Source organism: Jaculus jaculus, chromosome 17 (assembly GCF_020740685.1).
Source record: "Jaculus jaculus isolate mJacJac1 chromosome 17, mJacJac1.mat.Y.cur, whole genome shotgun sequence".
In the NCBI taxonomy this organism is placed as follows: Eukaryota; Metazoa; Chordata; class Mammalia; order Rodentia; family Dipodidae; genus Jaculus; species Jaculus jaculus.
The window spans coordinates 30302337-30322420 of NC_059118.1; the positions used below are offsets into that span (position 1 = coordinate 30302337).

The window sequence follows — 20084 nt, forward strand, 5'->3', positions numbered from 1 at the left end:
GCTTAATAGTACTTCATGGAGGGCAAGACAGCTTACACTGCACAGATAGCTGACTAAGTAGTTTTGGGGGGCAGCTTTTAACCTGATGAAGCACAGACCATACTGACCCTCAAGAACCTCCTTCATAGAGCAGCACCTGACACCAATCTGCATTCAGGGCAGGGTGGACATTGTAGAAACTTACTCTGAAGAATCGTGGGCCCATGCAAACTCCTGGGCAGACCCAAAGCTCTTGTTTCTCAAGGCCATTGCAGTATAGATGATATACTCCCCGTCCCCACACACCACAACAAACCTAGAAATCACAGAAATGAAAGCCAATAGCATACTGATGTTAGAAAGTAATACACATTGATGGTAAAATAATTCAATAACAAAGGCTATTTCAGTCAATTATAATTTAGTATCTTTTCAATTACATACTTCTTTGAATAGATTTAGACAAAAAATATTATAGGCAATAAATCCTAAGGCAACTATCAATATGGGGTTATTGTCAAAAATGTTATTGCACTGGTCTCTTAAAAATCAAGGAGACTAGGGACAGAAGCATGAGCATATCTGGGGATGTAATGATTCACCTATTATGTTCAGCATCAAGACAGCTAGCACTCTGCTCATGACATTTACACCCTAAGAAGGTATGATCTTACTGTGTTCATCTTCATTTTGATGTGCATCCTTTAAATGAATAAAAATCTTATTCCAGGTATAAAATATTGTTCATCATACTAAATGAGATGTTTTAACAAAATGAATAAAAATAGAATGTTATACAGTAAAAAACATTACTGATAGATATAAAACAACTCTCTTCAAAGTTATCATTTAAAACATGGTAATGTCTACTATCTACAGTAAAAGACCTTTAAAGACACTGAGAGTAATATATGTAGATATACATACCTATCTACTAACAAATGTACATGAATCGCATGCTTAATCTTCCTAAAATAATTAAAAGTAACTGTAGATTATCATTTACTGAACTTTGACATTTATCACTTGTCATTTATGACAATGAAGAGGCATTATAAGACTCCCAGATTAGGGGCTGAGGGGATAGTTCAGTCAGTACAGTGCTTGCCTTGCAAGCACGTAGATCATGTTGGATCCCCAGTTCCCATGTGAAATGCCAGGCATGGTGGTGCATGCCTATAATCCCACTGCTGGAGAGATGAAGACAGGAAGATCCTTATAGATCTTTGGCCAGCCAGTCTAGTCTAGATAGTGAGCTCCAGGCCAATAAGAAGATACTGTCTCAAAGGAGGTGGCTGGTATCCCTGAAGATAACACCTGAGGTTGTCCTCTAGCCTATTTCTATTTGTACACACATGCATCCCTCTGCATGTGTACATACACACATGTATTTAAAAAAAGATGTCCAGGTCTAATGTAAAATAGTTTTGAATGTCCTACAACAGTAAGTATAAACTTACTGTTCTAGAAACCCATTACTCAAGACATCTGGCTTTTATGCAGGTATTCAACAGCTCTCTGACTGAATAAGAGGCCCATTAAGTGGGAAAGTACCTGGTATTGAGAACCAGGTCAGAATCCTGTGAATACAATGGTCACTGGCTCCAGAGAGCAGCTCTCACTAGTGTCTGGTCAAGAAGAGTGGCTACACCCATCAAAAAGTCTCTCAATTATCTATGTTTATCCCCTTTAACCCATGCTGCTCACACTCTTAGTTGGATAAACAGGCTTATTTTATTTCTTTACAGATGGCAATGTAAGCTGGAGAGAACCAAGACACATCAATACATCAAGAAAAGATAGCTAACTGCCTAGCATGAGACCAGCCACCTCTAGCACATCTGCCAGGGCCCAAAAGATGTCACAAAAGGAATGGGGATTTAAACTTGAGTGCTGCTCTCACTGCTATCCTGACAACTTGCTCCAGGGAAATGGCAACAGATATGGAGGACACTCAGAACTCATCAAGCAGAAATCAAGAGGTTTTAGAGAGCTCAACAACTGAAGTAGACTTGTAATACACCCAAGGCTCAGGGAACATTGTAGAAGAGGGGGTGGAAAGATTGTAAGAGCCACAGAATGGGAAGGACTATATTGACGCACTTCCCCCTCCCTAGAGAAACTGATATATCATAACCCTATGATAAATACCAACAACCCACTGAGGAGGACCCTCAGTGGAATGAGTGGGAGAGAGGGGACATAAGAGTATACAATGCAAATGGGACAAACACATGGTTTGTTCATACAGCAAAATTCATAATTAAAAAGAAATATATTTGGCTTTAAAAATCTTAAGGGAAAAACAAATGACAGTTCAAATTATGAATAAGAGATGGAATTTTTAGGGCTAGAGCTTACTGGCTAGCTTGCCTAGATGAATCAAAGAGCTGCAGTTTTAGTGTGAGACCTAAAAAAGATAGAGACCAACTGTGGAAGACATCTGAAGTCAACCTCTGGCTTCCACAGGCACACATACGTACCCATTCACATATAAACATGCATCAACACACACACACGAAAAAAAAAGGAAAACTAACTCTAGTAAGCATCTTTTGAAAGAAAAGGTTAGGGATTCTGTGTGGGTAAGCTCCGGTGACTCTCCTATCTCTGCTTTCCCTGTGCTGGGACCCCAATGCATATCATCACACCCAACTTTTCTGTGGGTGCTGGAATCTGAACTCAGATCCTTGATTGAGCTATCTCCCCAGGCCCTAGCTTTTCTTCTTAAGAGCCATGAGTTAGCAACATGTAGAGAGTATCAACTGTTACAATATATTCCTTGTCCCCAAAGGAGTACAAAGAACACAAATCCGACTCACATGAAGGAAGAAATCCAGTACACTCTAACTGTCCACCTTGCATGGCAACTCTATCACTGACTGGCTGCCTGCAGCTGAATGGGGACTATGATGTGAGGCCAGGGCAAAAGTTCAAGGAAGAGTAATTAGGGACATGCTGTGGACATGCAAACTCCTGTTCTAACACAGAGAAGCTCAGAGACATTGGTGATGGCTTACCGCCCATTGGGATTGTGCTGAATAGTCTGAGGATATATTTCACAACTGCCCATATCCTTTACTGCCAGTGGCAATCTTTCTCCATCTTTAATTTCAGCATCTCCCATTGCTTTCAGATTGGCCTGCTGGACTTCTGAATGCTTCGCCCAAATTATCTTCCCATTGGCATCCATGGACATGGCAGGCTCCTCCCTGCCAAGCTGTAAGAATGATAAATAGCTCTTAGGAAGAAAAAGGAAAACAAAAACCACATAACAGGCATTCTTTGTTTTCCTTGGCACAGAGGCCTATTTCCTTTCTTCCACTTTAAACTGCCACTGCTTAGTCTCTACTGGTTAATGAAAGCAGTGTCGGTGTAACAGAACTGGAGACTTGAAAGATGTCTGGATAAAAATGCAAAGAAAATGGTGTTGCATATATTCATCTATTTGGAAAATACCTTAACAATGATGCTCCCTTCATCATAGCCCAGAGCGACATTGTTGGACCCCCTCAGACTGGCCACACACCACACTCTCTCCATCCCGTAATTCAATGTGCTCTCAAGCCGGTAGGTACTTGAATGCCATATGCGCACAGTTCCTGCAAAAGAACAATATGAATATTCTCTTTGAATATGAACACTCAACAATAAACTGTCAAGTAAACAGGATTCATGGAAGCCTTTCTATTTTAATACAAAGCACTTCCTGGCAATTTCATGACTAATTTTTTGATCTACAGTCTTTAATTTTTATAGAGCAATAGAAATATTAACTAATAGAAAAACTACTACTAGGCAACTGAAACTAAGAAATATAATTAAAAAAATTTAAATTTCTTTGCAAGCAGAAAGAGGGAGGGAGAAAGAATGGGCATGCCAGGGCCTCTAGCCACTGCAAATGAAATCCTGATGCATGCACCACCTTGTGCATCCAACTTTACGTGGGTACCAGGGAACCGAACTCAGGGTGCAGCCCAGAAATATAAATTTAAAAAATTTTATTTTTTCAGCAATATTTGGGGGGGTCGATGTAGGGTTTCACTCTAGCTCAGGCTGACCTGGAATTCACTACAGAAACATATATATGTATATATATATATGTGTGTGCATGTGTGTGTATATACACACACACACACACACACACGTTTTTCAAGGTAGGGTCTACTCTGGCTCAGGCTGACCTGGAATTAACTATGTACTATCAGGGTGGCCTTGAACTCAAGACAATCAATCCTCCTACCTCTGCCTCCCGAGTGCTGGGATTAAAGGCGTGCACCACCACGCCGCTTTAGAAATATAATTTTTAAGTGTAAAGTATTAACAAGATTTCTTGGGTAGAGTACTTACATGTACCAGATAGATGCTTTCTACCTGTGATTTCTTCTCAACCTTTCACTTTCTGAACAACAAGTATTTTCCCACTTCTGTTTGCCCAAACCATACAATTGTAAAGTGGTGGAGCCTAAATTTGAACCCAGGTTTGTATGACTCTAGAATACATCTCTTTCAGTTTTTGTCTAGATCCCAGTGTACTTTTAACTAAATGACAGCAGCAGAGCACAATACAATGATAGCGACAATAAGCCCCTTTATTCTCTTAAGTTTAGCATTCTAACAAAAATGGAAAAAATCTTCAAACTTCCCATTATGGGCTAGACAGATGGCTCAATGGTTAAAGGAACTTTCTTACAAAGCCTGATGGCCTGGGATCAAATCCCTAGTACCTAGTACCCACAGAAAGCTAGACGCACAAAGTGGCACATACTTCTGGAGTTCGTCTGCAGTGGCAAGAAATTCTGGTGCACCCATATTCTTCTTTCCTCCCACCCTCTCTATGATTACAAATAAAAAAATACACAATTTTTTTTTAAAAGGAACCTCCCATTACTGTGCTTGATTTAAGGGATTTAAGTCAAGGGTACCATCTGATTTAAATATCCATTGAGTAAATACAGGCATGGATGGAAACATAGTTAACTTACCGTCCTCTGAACCTGTGATGATGATTGGTAACTCAGGATGAAAACTGGCACATGACACGTTTTGGGCGTGCCCCTCCAGTGTCTGCACACATGTTTTATTCTGTAATCAAGGTACAAAAAGCATTTTTACTAGCGAAAGACAAATAATATAATTCTCTCAATGCATGGATCTTTGATCAATGACAGTAGCTGAGGTCATCTAAAATCATTTTTTAAATATATTTTACTGTATGTATACAAGACCATTTTCTCTAGTTATTTCATAGGATAAATGTAATTATCATATTCAAAGAAGAAAAACCCAAAGTGATGTAGGTTCTCATCTGAATATTATTTTCCCGCATTCTCAGGCTAACGGACTCTCCGTATTATAGCCACACTGCCTGTGCACTAAGCAGACCGTGCTGCTTTAGCCTGTACTGCTTCTATTCTGGATTAGCACAAGTCAGAAAAAAACTTTCAAAGTAAATTAGTTTTGTAGGCCCACTTTATTAACTACTTTGCTTAAGGCACCATTTTCCCCCCTCCTGACATGGTCTTGCTTTGCATCCCTGGCTGGCCTGTTACTAGTTACATAGTCCAGGCCAACTGCCCTCATAGCAATCCTCTTGCTTCGGCTTCCTGAGTGCTAGTGTGCACCACCATACCCAGCTGCTTATACAAACTTTAATGTTGAAAACAAATAAGAGAAAAACTTAAGAAAATCCTAGATTGGGAACATCTCAGTCAGTAAAGTGCTTATTCTGCAAACATGAGAACCTGCGTCCAATTTCTAGAACCCAGGTGAAAACAAAAAGCAAGGAATGGTGGTACACACTTGTAATTCCAAGCTGTGGAGGTAGAGACAGGTAGGTCCCTAGGGCTTGCTAGTTAGTCCAGCTAGCCCATTTTGTGAGTTTCAAGCCAATGAGAGACCGTGTCTCAAAATAATTGGGTGGTCAGGCTGGAAAAATGGCTCAGCAATTAAGGTGCTTGCCTGCAAAGCCTAAAGACCTGGGTTCAATTCTCCAGTACTCACATAAAGCCCGATGCATAAGGTGGCACATGTGCCTGGAGTTTATTTGCAGTGGCTAGAGGCCCTGGTGTACCTGTTCTCTCTCCTTCTCTCTCTCTCTCTCTTCCTCTTTCTCCCCCCTCTCTCAAATAAATAAATAAATAGGTAAATAAAATATATAAAAAAGTAAGTGGGAGGTGGATGAAGGAACAATACCTGAGGTATACCCACATATACAAATATGCACATATAACAAAAACAGAAAACCTTAGAGATAAAGGTATGGTAACAAGGGTTCATTACCCATTTTACAACAATTTTGGTAAAATGGTTGTACTTGGCTATATCATGACATTCATTCATCTGCTAGTTTCTATATAGAAACAAACTTAATAAGAATACTTGCAGATGGGCTGAAGAGATAGATGGCTTAGCAGTTAGGGCACTTGCCTGTGAAGCTTAGGGACCCAGATTAGATTCCCTAGTACCCATGTAAAGCCAGATGCACAAGGTGGCATAAGTGTCTGATGTTCATTTGCAGTGGCTAAGAAGCCCTGGTATACCCAATACTCTCTCAAATAAATAAAATTAAATTTAAAAATATTTGGAGTTATATAGCTCAACATTAAAAATGTAAAAATTTCTAAGTTCCTTTATCAAATGAAAAATAAGCAGACTAGCATTTTAGTTTAAAAAAATTCAATATGTACATTATATCCACATATAGGGAAAAATTTGGGACAATAACTTAGGTACAAATACCGAGGCCTAAAGTGATGTGACATTGTGAACAGAGTTCTATAACCCAAGTTTTAGTGGTACTGTAAGAAATAGTAGAAACCAAGTGTAACATAAAGTAAGCAAGGTTACAAACACTATACCTGATAATCCCATATTTTAACGAGACGGTCATCTGCACCTGAAATGAGGTATGGTTTGTCACCACCACTGTAGTAATCAATGCAATTCACACCTTTCTCGTGTCCCTCCAGAGTAAAGTTGGGTGATGAGGAGCCCAGCTGCCACACCTTCAGAAAGCAACAGCATCTGCCAGTCAGTCCAGGGCTTTGAATTCAAAGGCAAACCCACCCACATCGGGCATGTCATAATATGCCAAAGCCCAGGAAAGAAATACTGAGAACATTCATTTCCTTTCACTTTTTCATTTTGTTCTTTCTCACTTTACTTGGCTTTTCAGGACGCTGCACCACTGTGGTATTCTCTGGAAATGCCAGTTTCTAAGCTTTATCCAGAGATGATGGATTCAGTTGATCTGTAGCAAAGTCCAGGAATCTAGACATTTTACACTTCTTTTAAGGGGTTGGTAATGATTTTATACAAACCTAATGAAACCATATTTGGTAAGTTGTATTAAAAATGAAAGAAATACTGCCAAGTATGGAGGTGCACACCTGTAATTTCAGTATTTAGGAGGTAGAGGCAGGAAGATTGAGGGTACAAGCCTAAACTACATAATGAGTTCAAGGCTAGCTGAGCTACACTGGAAATGGTGCCTCAAAAATAAATAATCATTGTTTAATTAAAAAATTTCAAGTATAAAAATATAAAAATTACAAGACTGAACTTTATCTTTATAGCTATGTGCTAGGTGCCTACCACCTGGAAAGCTGCAAGGAGTATAAATACATGAGAGCAAATGTATGCCAATTACTGTGCATGACAAACAGCTTCAGCAAAGATAAGCAGTATTTAAAAAATTTTAAGACCAATGTGGTGAGGAAGGTCAAAAAAGATTTCAAAGTTTCCAACCTATCCCAAAAGCAAGGACAATACATTACAAGGGGGGAAAAGTAAGGTCAAAGCCTGGAGGTTTCCAGGCAAGTAACAGCAGTAGATATCTGACAAGAGCTTCTCAGAGTCAATATTTCCACTAAATCTTGAAAAGCTGTGTAGTTGTCCAGAAAAAAATACAAAGGAGAGAATGAAAGACTTGTAGTCCAAGGGCAGAGCTGCTTAAGGCAAGGCTCTGTAAGCATTCATGGCATTCCTCTAGGACAGTGACTGGGTAAGGGTGTCTCACTGGCTAAGGTTAGCCTTGGTAGATCTTTTATCCCATAAATAGGCACCTGTAGTTTACACTCTGACAGGGAACTGACAAGATAGTATGTATGAAGAAAGGCGACCAGCAGCAGTATACAGAAACAGAATAAGAAAGTGGGAATGGAGGCTGGAGAGATTGCTCAGTGGTTAGCCCCTTGCTAGCAAAACCTGACAGCCCGGTCAATTCCCCAGTACCCATGTCAAGTCAGACGCACAAAGTGGTACATGCATCAAGAGGCCCTGGAGTGTCTATTTCCTCTCTCTCTCTCTCTCTCCATGAAAATAAATAAACAAACAAAAATATTCTTTAAAAAAAGAAAGGGGAAAATGGAGGCAGACGGAATTTAAATTTCAAACATTAACACAGAAGAAAAAGGCAAAAATGAAAACCAGAAATGAAAAAAAAAAAAGGTCACTTTTCTCATTCTGGGATCCTAGAGGCTAAAACAACTTGACAACCCATTGCTTCTACCTGGTCGAGTGCTCTGCTGTAAGAGCACTTAGTAGTCAGTATTCTGGAGAACATGCCCTTCTGGATCAACTGAGAATTCTTTTTTGACTTCAAAATGGGCTTCTGAAACATATTTCTAGAGACAGAAGTAATGTGCCTGCCAGCCAGTAGTAAAATACCTCAAGAAATCTCTTTTACCAACAGTATAGGACCTACCTTGATGGTCCTGTCCAAAGACGCACTGGCAAACTGGTTGTTATCTTTGGGGTTTATCACAATCTGCATGACATAATGGGTATGTCCTTCAAACACTTGTGAACAGGACCATTTTTTATCCCAGTCCCAAAGCTTAATAAGCATGTCATCTAGGCCAAAAGATAGTCAAGTTAGTTGCAAATTATATTTTCCCCCTTTCAATAGACAGTCTTTGTACCTTCTAAGGCAGCAAACATAACACAAGTCACATATTCTGTTATTTGAGAATCTGTTATTGAGAATAACAGAATCAAAACTGAAAAAATTTCAAAATCCTTATTTATTCTGACAGTAAACTTAACTCTATAACAGTAGAGATGAAATACAAGGAACAGACTTCACTAAATGTTAAAATGTTGTGAAGTATTTAAGAAAAGTTTAATGGGTTTCAACAATGACAAAAGTATTCGGTTGTGCCAGGCATGGTAGTGCACATTTAATCCTAATACTTGGGAGGCAGAGGCAGGAGGACTGCCATGAGCTTGAGGCCAGCCTGAGATTACATACTGAATTCCACGTCAGCCTGGGCTACAGTGAGACCCTACCTCAAAAACCCAAAAAAGTCACAAAACAAAAACAAACCAAAAAAAGTATACAGTTTGATTACAAACTAAGTATAACTGAATATTTATAGTAATTAATTTTGAAAGAATACTCATTTGCTCTTAGGTGGTTGATTTTAAGTTTGCAATTTTTATTTTAAAAATGTTTCAGTTATTAGACAATCAAAATTACTCATTTTAATTGCCCAACTCAAAGTCCACTGCTGAGCGTAACACCAAGGTGCAAGCTAGTCCAAATGCAAAGCTAGAACCACCTAGGGTCGATGGCAATCTGCCGGCAACTACTCATCTACAGGTAATGTGCTTTCTGCTCAGCAGATGTTTAAACATCCAGACCTTTAGGTCTTCCCTGACAAGAATTGGAATGATTATTATCTATTCCTCTATATAGTTGGTATTTCATTAAAATATAAAAGCAAGTAAGATCAACAACACAGTGATGGATTAAAATGGTCTAAAAGCTGGCTGGAATCAGAGCTGTACTTATAGCAGCAGTTGAATCGCAAGTATCACTGATTGAAAATGATTACCCAGAGATGCCCATGACCGAAAGACACTATCTCTTACCACTGCTGGTTAGAATGAATGGCTGGGTTGGATGGACAGCAATGCAGCGAATGTAGTCCGAGTGTGCTTCGAACATATGAACTCTCTCCAGAGTGTTGTAATTGAACACTCTAATTTGCATATCATCCTAGTAAAGGCAAATGAAAACTATCACTATTATTGCAAAGTAACTTCCATAGACAATTATACCATATGCTCAAAAAATAACATGCATCCTGCAAAATACTGCACAAGCCAGGAACCAAAATTCTGCCACTAGTTTACATAATCTTTGATTAATTCAGAAGATAGGATTTGATACTTATAACTTACCGCTCCTGTTACAACCCAATTCTTCCTTGCAACAAACTTGGCAGCTCGAACAGGAAGATCACACACTTCAAATGTCTTCACCAGTGTCTTTTAAAGTGAAAGAATATACACATTGGGTTACAAGAAAATAACTGAAAAATCTGTTATGCTTAAATATATCTATTAACCATTTCTAACTCCAAAATGTTCTTAGGGGCTGGAGAGATGACTCAGCAGTTAAGGCACTTGCTCGCAAAGCCTGATGGCCTGAGTTTGATTCCTCAGAACCCATGTAAAAAGCCAGATGCACAAAGTGGCATTTCATTTGCTGTGGCAAGAGGCCCTGGAGTGCCCATTATTCTCTCTCTCTCTCCTTGCAGATAAATAAACATTTTAAGAAATGTTCTTAGACTGAAATATGAAAACTCAAGTAACCTTTTAGTAGATTTGAAAATAAAATCCACTTAAAGGGAAAGCAGATGTTCCCAAGGTGGTATTCCAGATCCTCTGTGGTCTTTAACTTCCCTTGCTCTCCAGCCTTACCTTTGGCTACTCCCAGCCTGCCTTCTGCTCCTGGTCCCTCTGACTGGAAAACCCACCCATGAAAACCTGTGCTTCCCTTACGTAACACTGCACTTCCCGATTACATGGCTAACTTCAATCTTCCCTGTTATGTTTTCTGAGGCAAGAATCTTTTTTACCACTGTATACCCAGAACTTAGAACAGTGGCAGGCATACCGCTCATATCTGTTGAATGTCTTGGTTTGCTCTTTTGAAATTGAGTCCACAGAAGTGGCTTAAACAAGATATAATCCTTCTGCATGCTTTAGTTAAGATACTTTCAGACTTTTTTTTGTAAGAATGAAAACTTAAAAGTGATTTACTTCCACAAACCACTTTTTTCTCTGTAAAATGTTGCTCTCAGAACACATAAATGGCAAGTAACTCTTTGCCATTGGTGACAGGGGAAAAAACCAGGCAGAACCAACACTACAGCCCATACTACCTACATCAACATGGTCTAAATATCACATATAATATGGCCACAAGAGTTTTTCCCCAAGTAATTCCAACATAGGTTTAATTCTCTTTACTGAAAATATGTTATACTACTTTGAGTATGCAGTGTGTATATGGTTATTGGACTCTTGTTACCAATCATTTTTCCTTTCATGTTGTTTTAAAGATACTACCTGTGTTTCATGATTCCAAACACACACACTGCCATTGTAAAGACTGGCCAACATCCATGGCTCTGTAGGATGCAAATCCACACTCTTAACTCGGTCAGATCTAGCTGTTAGCTTTCTCTTGATATCAAGTCGAAGAGGCTAAGGAGAAAAGACATTGAAAAAATTAAATTGCTAAGCCAAAATAAAATATGCTTGAAGTAGTATATTATAGAGACCTACAAAACAATTCTGTTTTCACCTTACTAAATTATGAGCCTAGTTTCAAGTCAAAAGGATCTACTTTAATCACACATTTTAAAGTGAGACTATTCAAAATATTTTAATTTATAGCCGTGGTTATCAAGTTTTAGGTTCTTGGGACCTCTTACACACTTAAAACTTATGAAGAACCCAAAAGACCTTTTGTTTATATAGGAAAATGTCTAGTGATATTTACCATGTTAAAAACAGTAAAACTGAGCCAGGTATGGTGCACATGACTTTAATTCCAGCACTTGAATGGCAAAGGTAGTAGGATCACTGTGAGTTTGAGGCCAACCTGGAACTGCAAAGTGAATTCCAGGTCAGTCTGGGCTAAAGTGAGACCCTACCTTGAAAAGGCCAAACAAAAAGTAAAACTGAAGCAACTTTAACGTATTTATGTACTCACTAATTTTCAAATAACAAACTTATTACATATTAAAATATTTCTATAAAAATTATGTTTTCAAAAAATGTAATGCGTGCTAATGTTTTATTTTTAAGATATGTATTTATTAGAGAGAGAGAGAGACAAAGGCAGATAGAAAGAATGGGCGTGCCAGGGCCTCCTAGCCACTACAAATGAACACCTGATGCATGTGCCACCTTGTACATCTGGCTTTATATGGGTACTGGGGAATAGGACCTGGGTTCTCTGGCTTTGCTGGCAAGCGTATTACCACTAAGCCATCTCTCCAGCCCCATTTTTTTTTCTTTTTTTTTTTCCAGCCCCATTTTTTAATTTTAATACTTTTTTTGAGGTAGGGCCTCACTCTAGCCCAGGTGGATCTGGAATTAGTCTCAAGCCGGCCTTGAAATCACAGTGATCATCCTACCTCTGCTTCCCAAGAGCTAGGATTAAAGATGTGCACCACCACACCCAGCCAGTGTTTTGTGTGTGTGTGTGTGTGTGTGTGTGTGTGTGTGTGTGTATATATACATATATATGTATATATATTTGACAACTTCCATTAATTATAGACAATAAACCATGGCAATTCCCCCCCCACTTCCCCCCTTCAATGTTATATTTTTATAAACACTTTAAATTTTCACTTAATAGCAGACAGTTTGGTTTTCATATTTACTTTTGCCTTCATTGTAATATGTTGTTTTGTTTGATTACCAACCACCCTTGGGCTGGAGAGATGGCTTGGCAGTTAAGGTGCATGCATGCAAAGCCTAAGGACCCAGGTTTGATTCTCCAGGTCCAGGTCCCATGTAAGCCAGATACACATGGTGGTGCACGCGTCTGGAGTTAGTTTACAGTGGCTAGAGGCCCTGGCAAGCCCATTCTCATTCACTCTCTCTCTCTAGTAAATAAAATGTATCTTTAAAAAACCCAACCACCCAGCCTCACAAGTACGGTTGGAAATAAGACAATTTTAGCAATTTTTGAATAACAGCATATTCTTTGTTAAGTGGTAGCTTCATTAAGAACATGTGGAATCTGAAATCCCAGCAATGAAATGCATGTGTGTGTGTGTGTGTGTGTGTGTGTACATCTGTTTGTCTGTTTGTTTTGTTTTTCGAGGTAGGGTTTCACTCTGCCCAGGCTGACCTGGAATTCACTACAAAGTTTCAGAGTGACAATTTAGCAATTTCTGAATAACAGCATATTCTTTGTTAAGTGGTAGTTTCATTAAGAACATGTGTAATCTGAAATCACAGCAGTGAAATGTGTATGTATGTATGTATATATATATTTTTTTGTTTGTTTTGTTTTTCGAGGTAGGGTCTCGCTCTGCCCAGGCTAACCTGGAATTCACTACAAAGTTTCAGAGTGGCCTCAAACTCACAGCAATCTGACTACCTCTGCCTCCTAAGTGCTGGGATTAAAGGTGTGTACCACCATGCCCGGATGAGATGTTTATATTTTGCCAAGTTAAAATTCACTGGTCTTTCCTACACTTTTAATAGATTTTTCAACCATGCATAATTTTATAAAATGGTCATTTGGAAAATGTTGACTCAGTGAGTTACACATATCCTACAAGTGAGGACAAATTTCATCAGAAGACAACATTCATTAAATCCTACCTACTTCAACAGATGTATTTTAAGTATTATAAATCTGTAATTCAGCAGTTCTCTAAAATTCTACTCTGACCTCTATGGAGCCTGGGCCCCACAGTGGCCTCCGCAGAGCCCAGTTCACCCCGATCTCTAGGAAGACTAGCCCTCTACACAGCCTAGGCTGTACTCTGACCTCGAGGAAGCCCCAGGTGCACCATGGCTTCTATGGATTCTGGGTTACATGGACTTCTCCCAGGCATCCCCATGTGCTCAGCTTGGCTGCTGATACCAAATATACAGCAAAACATAAATTTTTTAAGTACCACAAAACAGTCATTTGGTATGCATTTTCCCTTCATTGATTAAAAAAATTAAAAGTCAAACTTGAAAAAAAATTAATATGCAAAGCAAGTAACGTGTGCCCAGTAAGTTGTATCTATGGCCATGAAGGCCCTGAATTAAATGAGAATGACAGCAATATTTTAATGACTTCAAGTTACAGAAACCTACTAAAAAATTAGAATACTTTTAAATATAAAAACATAATTATTCTCTCACATCATGAAATAGTAATAGTTTAAAACAGCACCTTTTGGGGCAGATTTCTTATCTGAACCACAGAAAAGGAAGTTAATTTGAGTAATTACTTTCTGATTCTCCCATGGATATCATTCTAGAAGTGAATTCAGCACAGATAACGACACACTAGAGCAGCAGGCTTCATCTCTTGTGGGCAGGTTGAGAAGGCTCATCTAAAATGTACTTGCACTCTGATGGGGTAAGAACAACCTAAATGTGTACTTGGCAAGTTGAGTTATTGTCCTGCTGTCACTGTTGTGATCTTTTCAACATAAAATGAAGACCTAGCAGAGGTGACCTCCTGAGACACACACACACACACAGGCTTCCACTCATCTCTTTGTAGATCTCTTATCAAAATCTTAGCCAGGAATGGTACAGTATGCCTTTAGTCCCAGCACTTGGGAGGCAGAGGTAGGAGGATAGCTGTGGGTTCAGGCCAGCCTAAATTCACGTAGTGAATTCCAGGTCAGCCTGGGATAGGGCGAGGCTATCTCAAAAAATAAAAATCAAAAAACATTCTCTATTATTGTCTACTCTGTTCATACTTCTAGGCACGCCTCCCTCATTTTAATCTACAACACTGCATCTTGCAGGGGCATCCAAGCTGTGGCCCATGGGCTGCATGCAGCTGAGTATAGCTACGAATGTGGCCCCATACAAAATTGTAAACTTAAAACTTTGGAACTTTTTGTGATTTATTCTATTGTAACTTTGACTCTGTGGTTCTCAAGCATGAAATCTGAAAGATGACAACTGCTGCATAACATCAAAAAGTTAGACCTAAAGCCGGGCGTGGTGGCACACGCCTTTAATCCCAGCACTCAGGAGGCAGAGGTAGGAGGATCGCCGTGAGTTCAAGGCCACCCTGAGACTATAGTGTTAATTCCAGGTCAGCCTGGACCAGAGTGAGACCCTACCTCGAAAAACCAAAAAAAAAAAAAAAAAGTTGGACCTACCTGTACAGAGCTGAATTTCTGACTCAAGTGCCTTCCTTCTCAAGCTTACTACTCTCAAACCAAAATCTTTAAATTACTTGGTAATTTCAGGAAAACAGAACCTTTTACTTCAGTGATTTCTGAATTTTACTCTACTAATTATCACAAATTTTAACTTCTTTTTCTGTGTCCTCCGAGTGAACAAGCATGAAGTGTCTTTGTGCTAAGAGCCACAGTGGGAGCTTTCACAAAAGCCACCACACCTCATATTTTCCTTCAGTAACTGAGGAACTCGGACACATAAACCATGTCATCCTAACAGTGCTTTAATTGATCACTGAGCCAATGTGATATTCCAGAAGGGTATTCTGAGTAGCAGCAGTGATATCCCGGGGGACTCTGAACAATCCCAACTTAACTATACATAATTCAAACCAACACCGACCTGGATGTTTGATTAGCAGTCACCATTCAAGGGCAGAATGGGGCAGCTGACTGCCATAGCCCTCTTAGGAGTTCGTTTTCAGCCTGTTGCATGTCCCTATACGTACACCGACCCCAATGCAGATCGCCGGTGCTGACAGGCGCCCCAAGTGCCAAGGGAATCAGGAAACCCTCTCTGGCAGGGACCCCCAACAGCCCCCGTCTCCAGATCCCGACTCCTCTACCCCCCAGGGCAATCAGAACCAGGACCTCGCAGGGCCGCATCTTCCCGCGGCCCTCAGCCCGGGAAGCCCAGCGATCCGGCCGCAGCCGGCGGGACCCGCTCCCTCCAGCAGGACCTGGACCTACCATGGTTCCGTCGGTCCCAGGCCGGAAGCCCGCACTAGCTCCCGGCGACTCTGGCCCTCAGAAACCCACCGACCCGCTGACCGGCGGACCCACTGACGTGGAACTTCCGGGAGGCGAGTCTCGCGATAGTGTGAGCCGGACTGCGCGCCTGCGCGAGCCCCCCCCCTCGCGTTGGTTTCCCAAGCCCCGCCCTGGTTTCCTAGGCAACGCGGCCTCCACGCCTTCCGCCGCCGAGCTGGAAGGGGTGTGAGTTGGGTTAGGGGTGTGGCTGCCCGTGGCCCGGGCTACCTACCGTTGGTCAGGATCAGAAATGATGGACAGAAAATGAAATCGAGACATTCTTGCAGAGCGCAGACTGCAGGAGGAGGGCACGGGTCTCCAGGGCAGAGCGGCTCACTCGAGGCTCGGAGAAGAGGGCCGAGGAGAGAAATGAAGGCTCCAAAGCTGTGGGTACTCCGGTGGACTGGAGGTCAAGGCCCGAAGCCTGCTGGCCCTGGGAGACGCCCGCCGAGGCCGGGAAGATGTGGGTGGGTCGCGGAGCTCTGAGGTCGGAGGGGCCTAGCACCTTGGCTTGTGGAGCCTCCAGGAGTCAGGATTGCCCTTCCAGGAGCGTCCCGACGCCCTGTTACTCATTCTCTGACCACGTGTTTATCGTCCTTGAGCTATGGACCAGAGAGTCTTTACTTTCAGATCTTCCCACCAAAACCGAATAATGTCTATTTTACTGATGAGGAAACGGTGGTTTAAATAAATGCCCTGGCCGAGACTTCAGAAATGGTTAGTCAGGATTTGAACTCAGGTGGATGTGCCCTGGAAGCCTTGTGCTCCATATGCTGCGTCAAAGTATCGTCTTATCAAAGTAGTTGAATTCTAGAAGGGCCTGTGCCCTCCAAGTAAGGTGCTGTCACACCCACTCACTGCACTTTTTAAAAAACACTGTAGACCAAATAAAACTTGCCCTCTGGCTACTTACAGATGTGTACCTTTGATCTGAGAGAAACCTTGCAGTCTTTTTAGATCCTCAGGTTTTCAGAAAGGCAACGTGTTAATGGAAAGCGAGTTATTTTACTTTAATTTTTTTAAATTTTATTTTTTTAATTTATTTTATTGAGCGAGAGAGAGAGAGAATGGGTGTGCTAGAGCCTTCAGCTGGTTCACAAGAACTCCAGACACATGCGACACCTTATGCATCTGGCTTAAATGGGTTCTAGGGAATGGAACCTGGGTCCTTTGGCTTTGCAGGCAAGCACCTCAACTGCTAAGCCATGTCTCCAACCCCTTAATTTTAATTTTAGAAAATATTAATTTAAGCGAGTGAGTGAGTGAGAGAGGATGGATGTGCCAAGAAGACGTCCTGCTACAATTGAAATCCACACTATGGCTTTCTGTGGATACTAAGGACTCAAACCAGGGCTGCCATACTTTGCAAGCAAGTGCCCTTATCAGCTGAGCCATCTCTACAGTCCCATAGTGTTTGTTTTTTAATCAAATAATTTTGGCATTCTAGTGTGGCGGTCTTATGGGCCTCAGTTGTCTTCATCTTTAAAGAAAACCAGGCTGAATCATTTCTAAACATCTATTTTTACTATTCTACGTTCAGTAATAATATTCAACCGTGGAAAGAAGAGTGAGTCTGGAGCTGTATTTTAGTGTCGGTAGTGAGATTTTACAGACAGACTAGTAAGTATTTACTTTTTGCTGACTCTATAGACCAAAAGAATCACAAGTATTAGTTGAAGGATTTAAAACTATATGAACTACACTTTGTTTAATAATGAATAATGGTTTTTTCTGAATTCTCTTGTATTTGAAAGAATTTTTGAATTTGACAAAATATCAAGTAATGTCGAATAAAATGTTCTGTCAGTTCTCCAGGAGCTCAGTTGATACATCAGTTACCCTCTGGTTGCTGGAGCAAGACATTTGACTGGAAGCAGTTTAAGGAAGGAAACGGTTTAATTTGGCTTATAAAGCTTTTTTTTTTTTTTTTTTTTTTTTGGTTTTCGAGGTAGAGTCCTTACTCTAGCGCAGGCTGACCTGGAATTCACTATGGAGTCTCAGGGTGGCCTTGAACTCATGGCGATCCTCCTACCTCTGCCTCCCGAGGGCTGGGATTAAAGGCGTGCGCCACCACGCCCGGCCTGGTTTATAAAGCTTTTAAGGGAAAGCATGACATGAATAGATAGGAGCATGTTACATCTTATCACATCAGCTGGAGGGAAGCAGCTAAACTGGCAAGGGGGCTAGATTGTAAAGTTTCAAGGCCTGCTCCAAGTGACACACCTCCAGCAAGGCTCCACATCTGAAAGGCTCCTTCAGCTGGAGATTAAGCTTGAGGCTTAATCACAAATACATGAGGCTGTGAGGGACACTTTACATTCAAGCCATAATTGAATTTATGTAAATCATTAAATTCCACTAGCTACCCAAGGATTTACTTAGCTGGTATTGATATAGGAGCTAAGCCCCTGAGTATCATGCCCATTTTGTATCTTTTTATCTTTTCTACTGCAATTAACAGACATTAAGTTCTGCAGTTGTAGACTCTTAATTCTTTGCTAGGCATAGTGGCATATGTATGTACTACCAGCACTTGGGAGCTAACACAGTAGAATTGTGAGTTCAATGCCAGCATGGCTATATAAAAAAACTCTGCCTCCCAAAATAGAAAAAGTAAAAAAAAAAAAAAAAAAAGAAAGCATGAATTATTTCTTTCTTTTTAACCATTACATGCAAAATGTGTACTATACAAAAACACTATGTTAGTTACTTTCTTAGGGTAATAACCCTAGAACTTAGTACTTTGGTTTTGGTTGAAATTCCATCTTAAAGAAAAATTTCAAATATTCACTAATACATAAACTAACATCAAATATATGTATGTATATCCCTCAGTATTCAACTGTAGGTTTAAAATGAAATCTTTTGTTTATTCTTTGATTTAGAGGAGATTGAAAGGCTAGAAAATAACTCTAGGGAAGAAAAGAAATAGAGGCAAGGTTAGCAAGTTGTTAAAGGGCTCCCCAAGAGGTTGATTGCGATTGATCAACAGATCTTAAAGTCTTACATGCTCAATTTCTAGGATGGCTCTTTCAACCCTGGCTTCTTTCTACTGCTGGGCGAATTTCAAGAGGAAATTCCACCAGGAGTGCCTCTGTCAGCTTCCCTCCCTCCCCTTCCTAGTCCTATTTCTTCATAAGAGGTTGAGGGAGTGGAAATAACTCCTTGAGGAAAGATCTAGTTTTGTTTGTGTAATTTTGCTTTTAAATATATGTGCATCCTCACTTAGCCGACCAGTGAGTAGGAGTGTAAAAATAATCTAGTTTCTCCCTTCACAGTCTATATGCAAGAAGGGTTAATTTAGCATAAAGCACTACAGCAGACAGAATATGAGTGCCAGTGAGAGGAGCACCAACAAACTAAAATATTCAGCTGAGGGAATAACAAGCTTCAATGAAAAGGTGGGATTTGGGGCTGGAGAGGTGGCTCAACAGTTAAAGGTGCTTGCTTGCAAAGCCTGACAGACCAGATTCAATTCCCCAGTATCCATGTAAAGGCAGCTGCACAAAGTGGTACTTGCACCTGGAGCTTATTTGCTGTGGCAAGAGGCCCTGGAGTGTCCCCCCCCCCCACTCTGCTTGCATATAAATGAAAAAAATATTTTAAAAGGAAGAATTTTAGATGATCTTTGAGTATATGCTATATTTGAGGACCAGAATATTCCCAGTTTGCTTGGAGGATGGTATTCATTTAGAAGAGGAGTGAGGTGAAGGAAGGAAAAGAGGGAGGCAGGACTAGACCTTGGAAATTTCTAAATAGGGAATAATTGGGCTTTGATTCAGTAAACAATTGAGAACTACTGAGCCAGAAAAATCAACCTGTTCCTATATGTACCTTAGATATTTATCTCTGTTTATGTGTTTGACATATGTGAAGAAATGGGAAAGATAGACTACAAAAGTTGATGGAGGGGTTGGGGAGATGGCTCAGTGGTTATAAGTACTTGCTGTACAAATCTGATGACAGGAATCTGCATCCCCAGAACCCATGTAAAGCCATACAAGTAGCATATTTCCTTGTATCCCCCAAATGCACCTACAGCTGTGGTAGATAAAGAGAATTCCAAAGCTCCTGGGCCAGCTAGTCTGCTATTTGCATCATGATGGCAATGTTAATTGA

At 40.5% G+C, this 20084-nt stretch overlaps 1 protein-coding gene across 1 annotated transcript in view; it reads right to left on the reverse strand.

Annotated features, from left to right (window-relative positions):
• The window catches only part of Copb2 (COPI coat complex subunit beta 2), a 30967-nt gene extending 14927 nt beyond the window's left edge, over window positions 1–16040 (reverse strand). The window contains exons 1-10 of the mRNA XM_004663606.2: window positions 15906–16040; window positions 11341–11478; window positions 10168–10254; window positions 9856–9982; window positions 8687–8835; window positions 6840–6986; window positions 4965–5064; window positions 3439–3581; window positions 3000–3199; window positions 185–295 (exon numbers count right to left, since the gene is read on the reverse strand). Of these exons, the coding sequence (XP_004663663.2) occupies window positions 185–295; window positions 3000–3199; window positions 3439–3581; window positions 4965–5064; window positions 6840–6986; window positions 8687–8835; window positions 9856–9982; window positions 10168–10254; window positions 11341–11478; window positions 15906–15908 (1205 nt within the window). The 5' untranslated portion in view covers window positions 15909–16040. The remainder of the gene's footprint in view (window positions 1–184; window positions 296–2999; window positions 3200–3438; window positions 3582–4964; window positions 5065–6839; window positions 6987–8686; window positions 8836–9855; window positions 9983–10167; window positions 10255–11340; window positions 11479–15905) is intronic.
• Between the last annotated feature and the right edge of the window lie 4044 nt (window positions 16041–20084).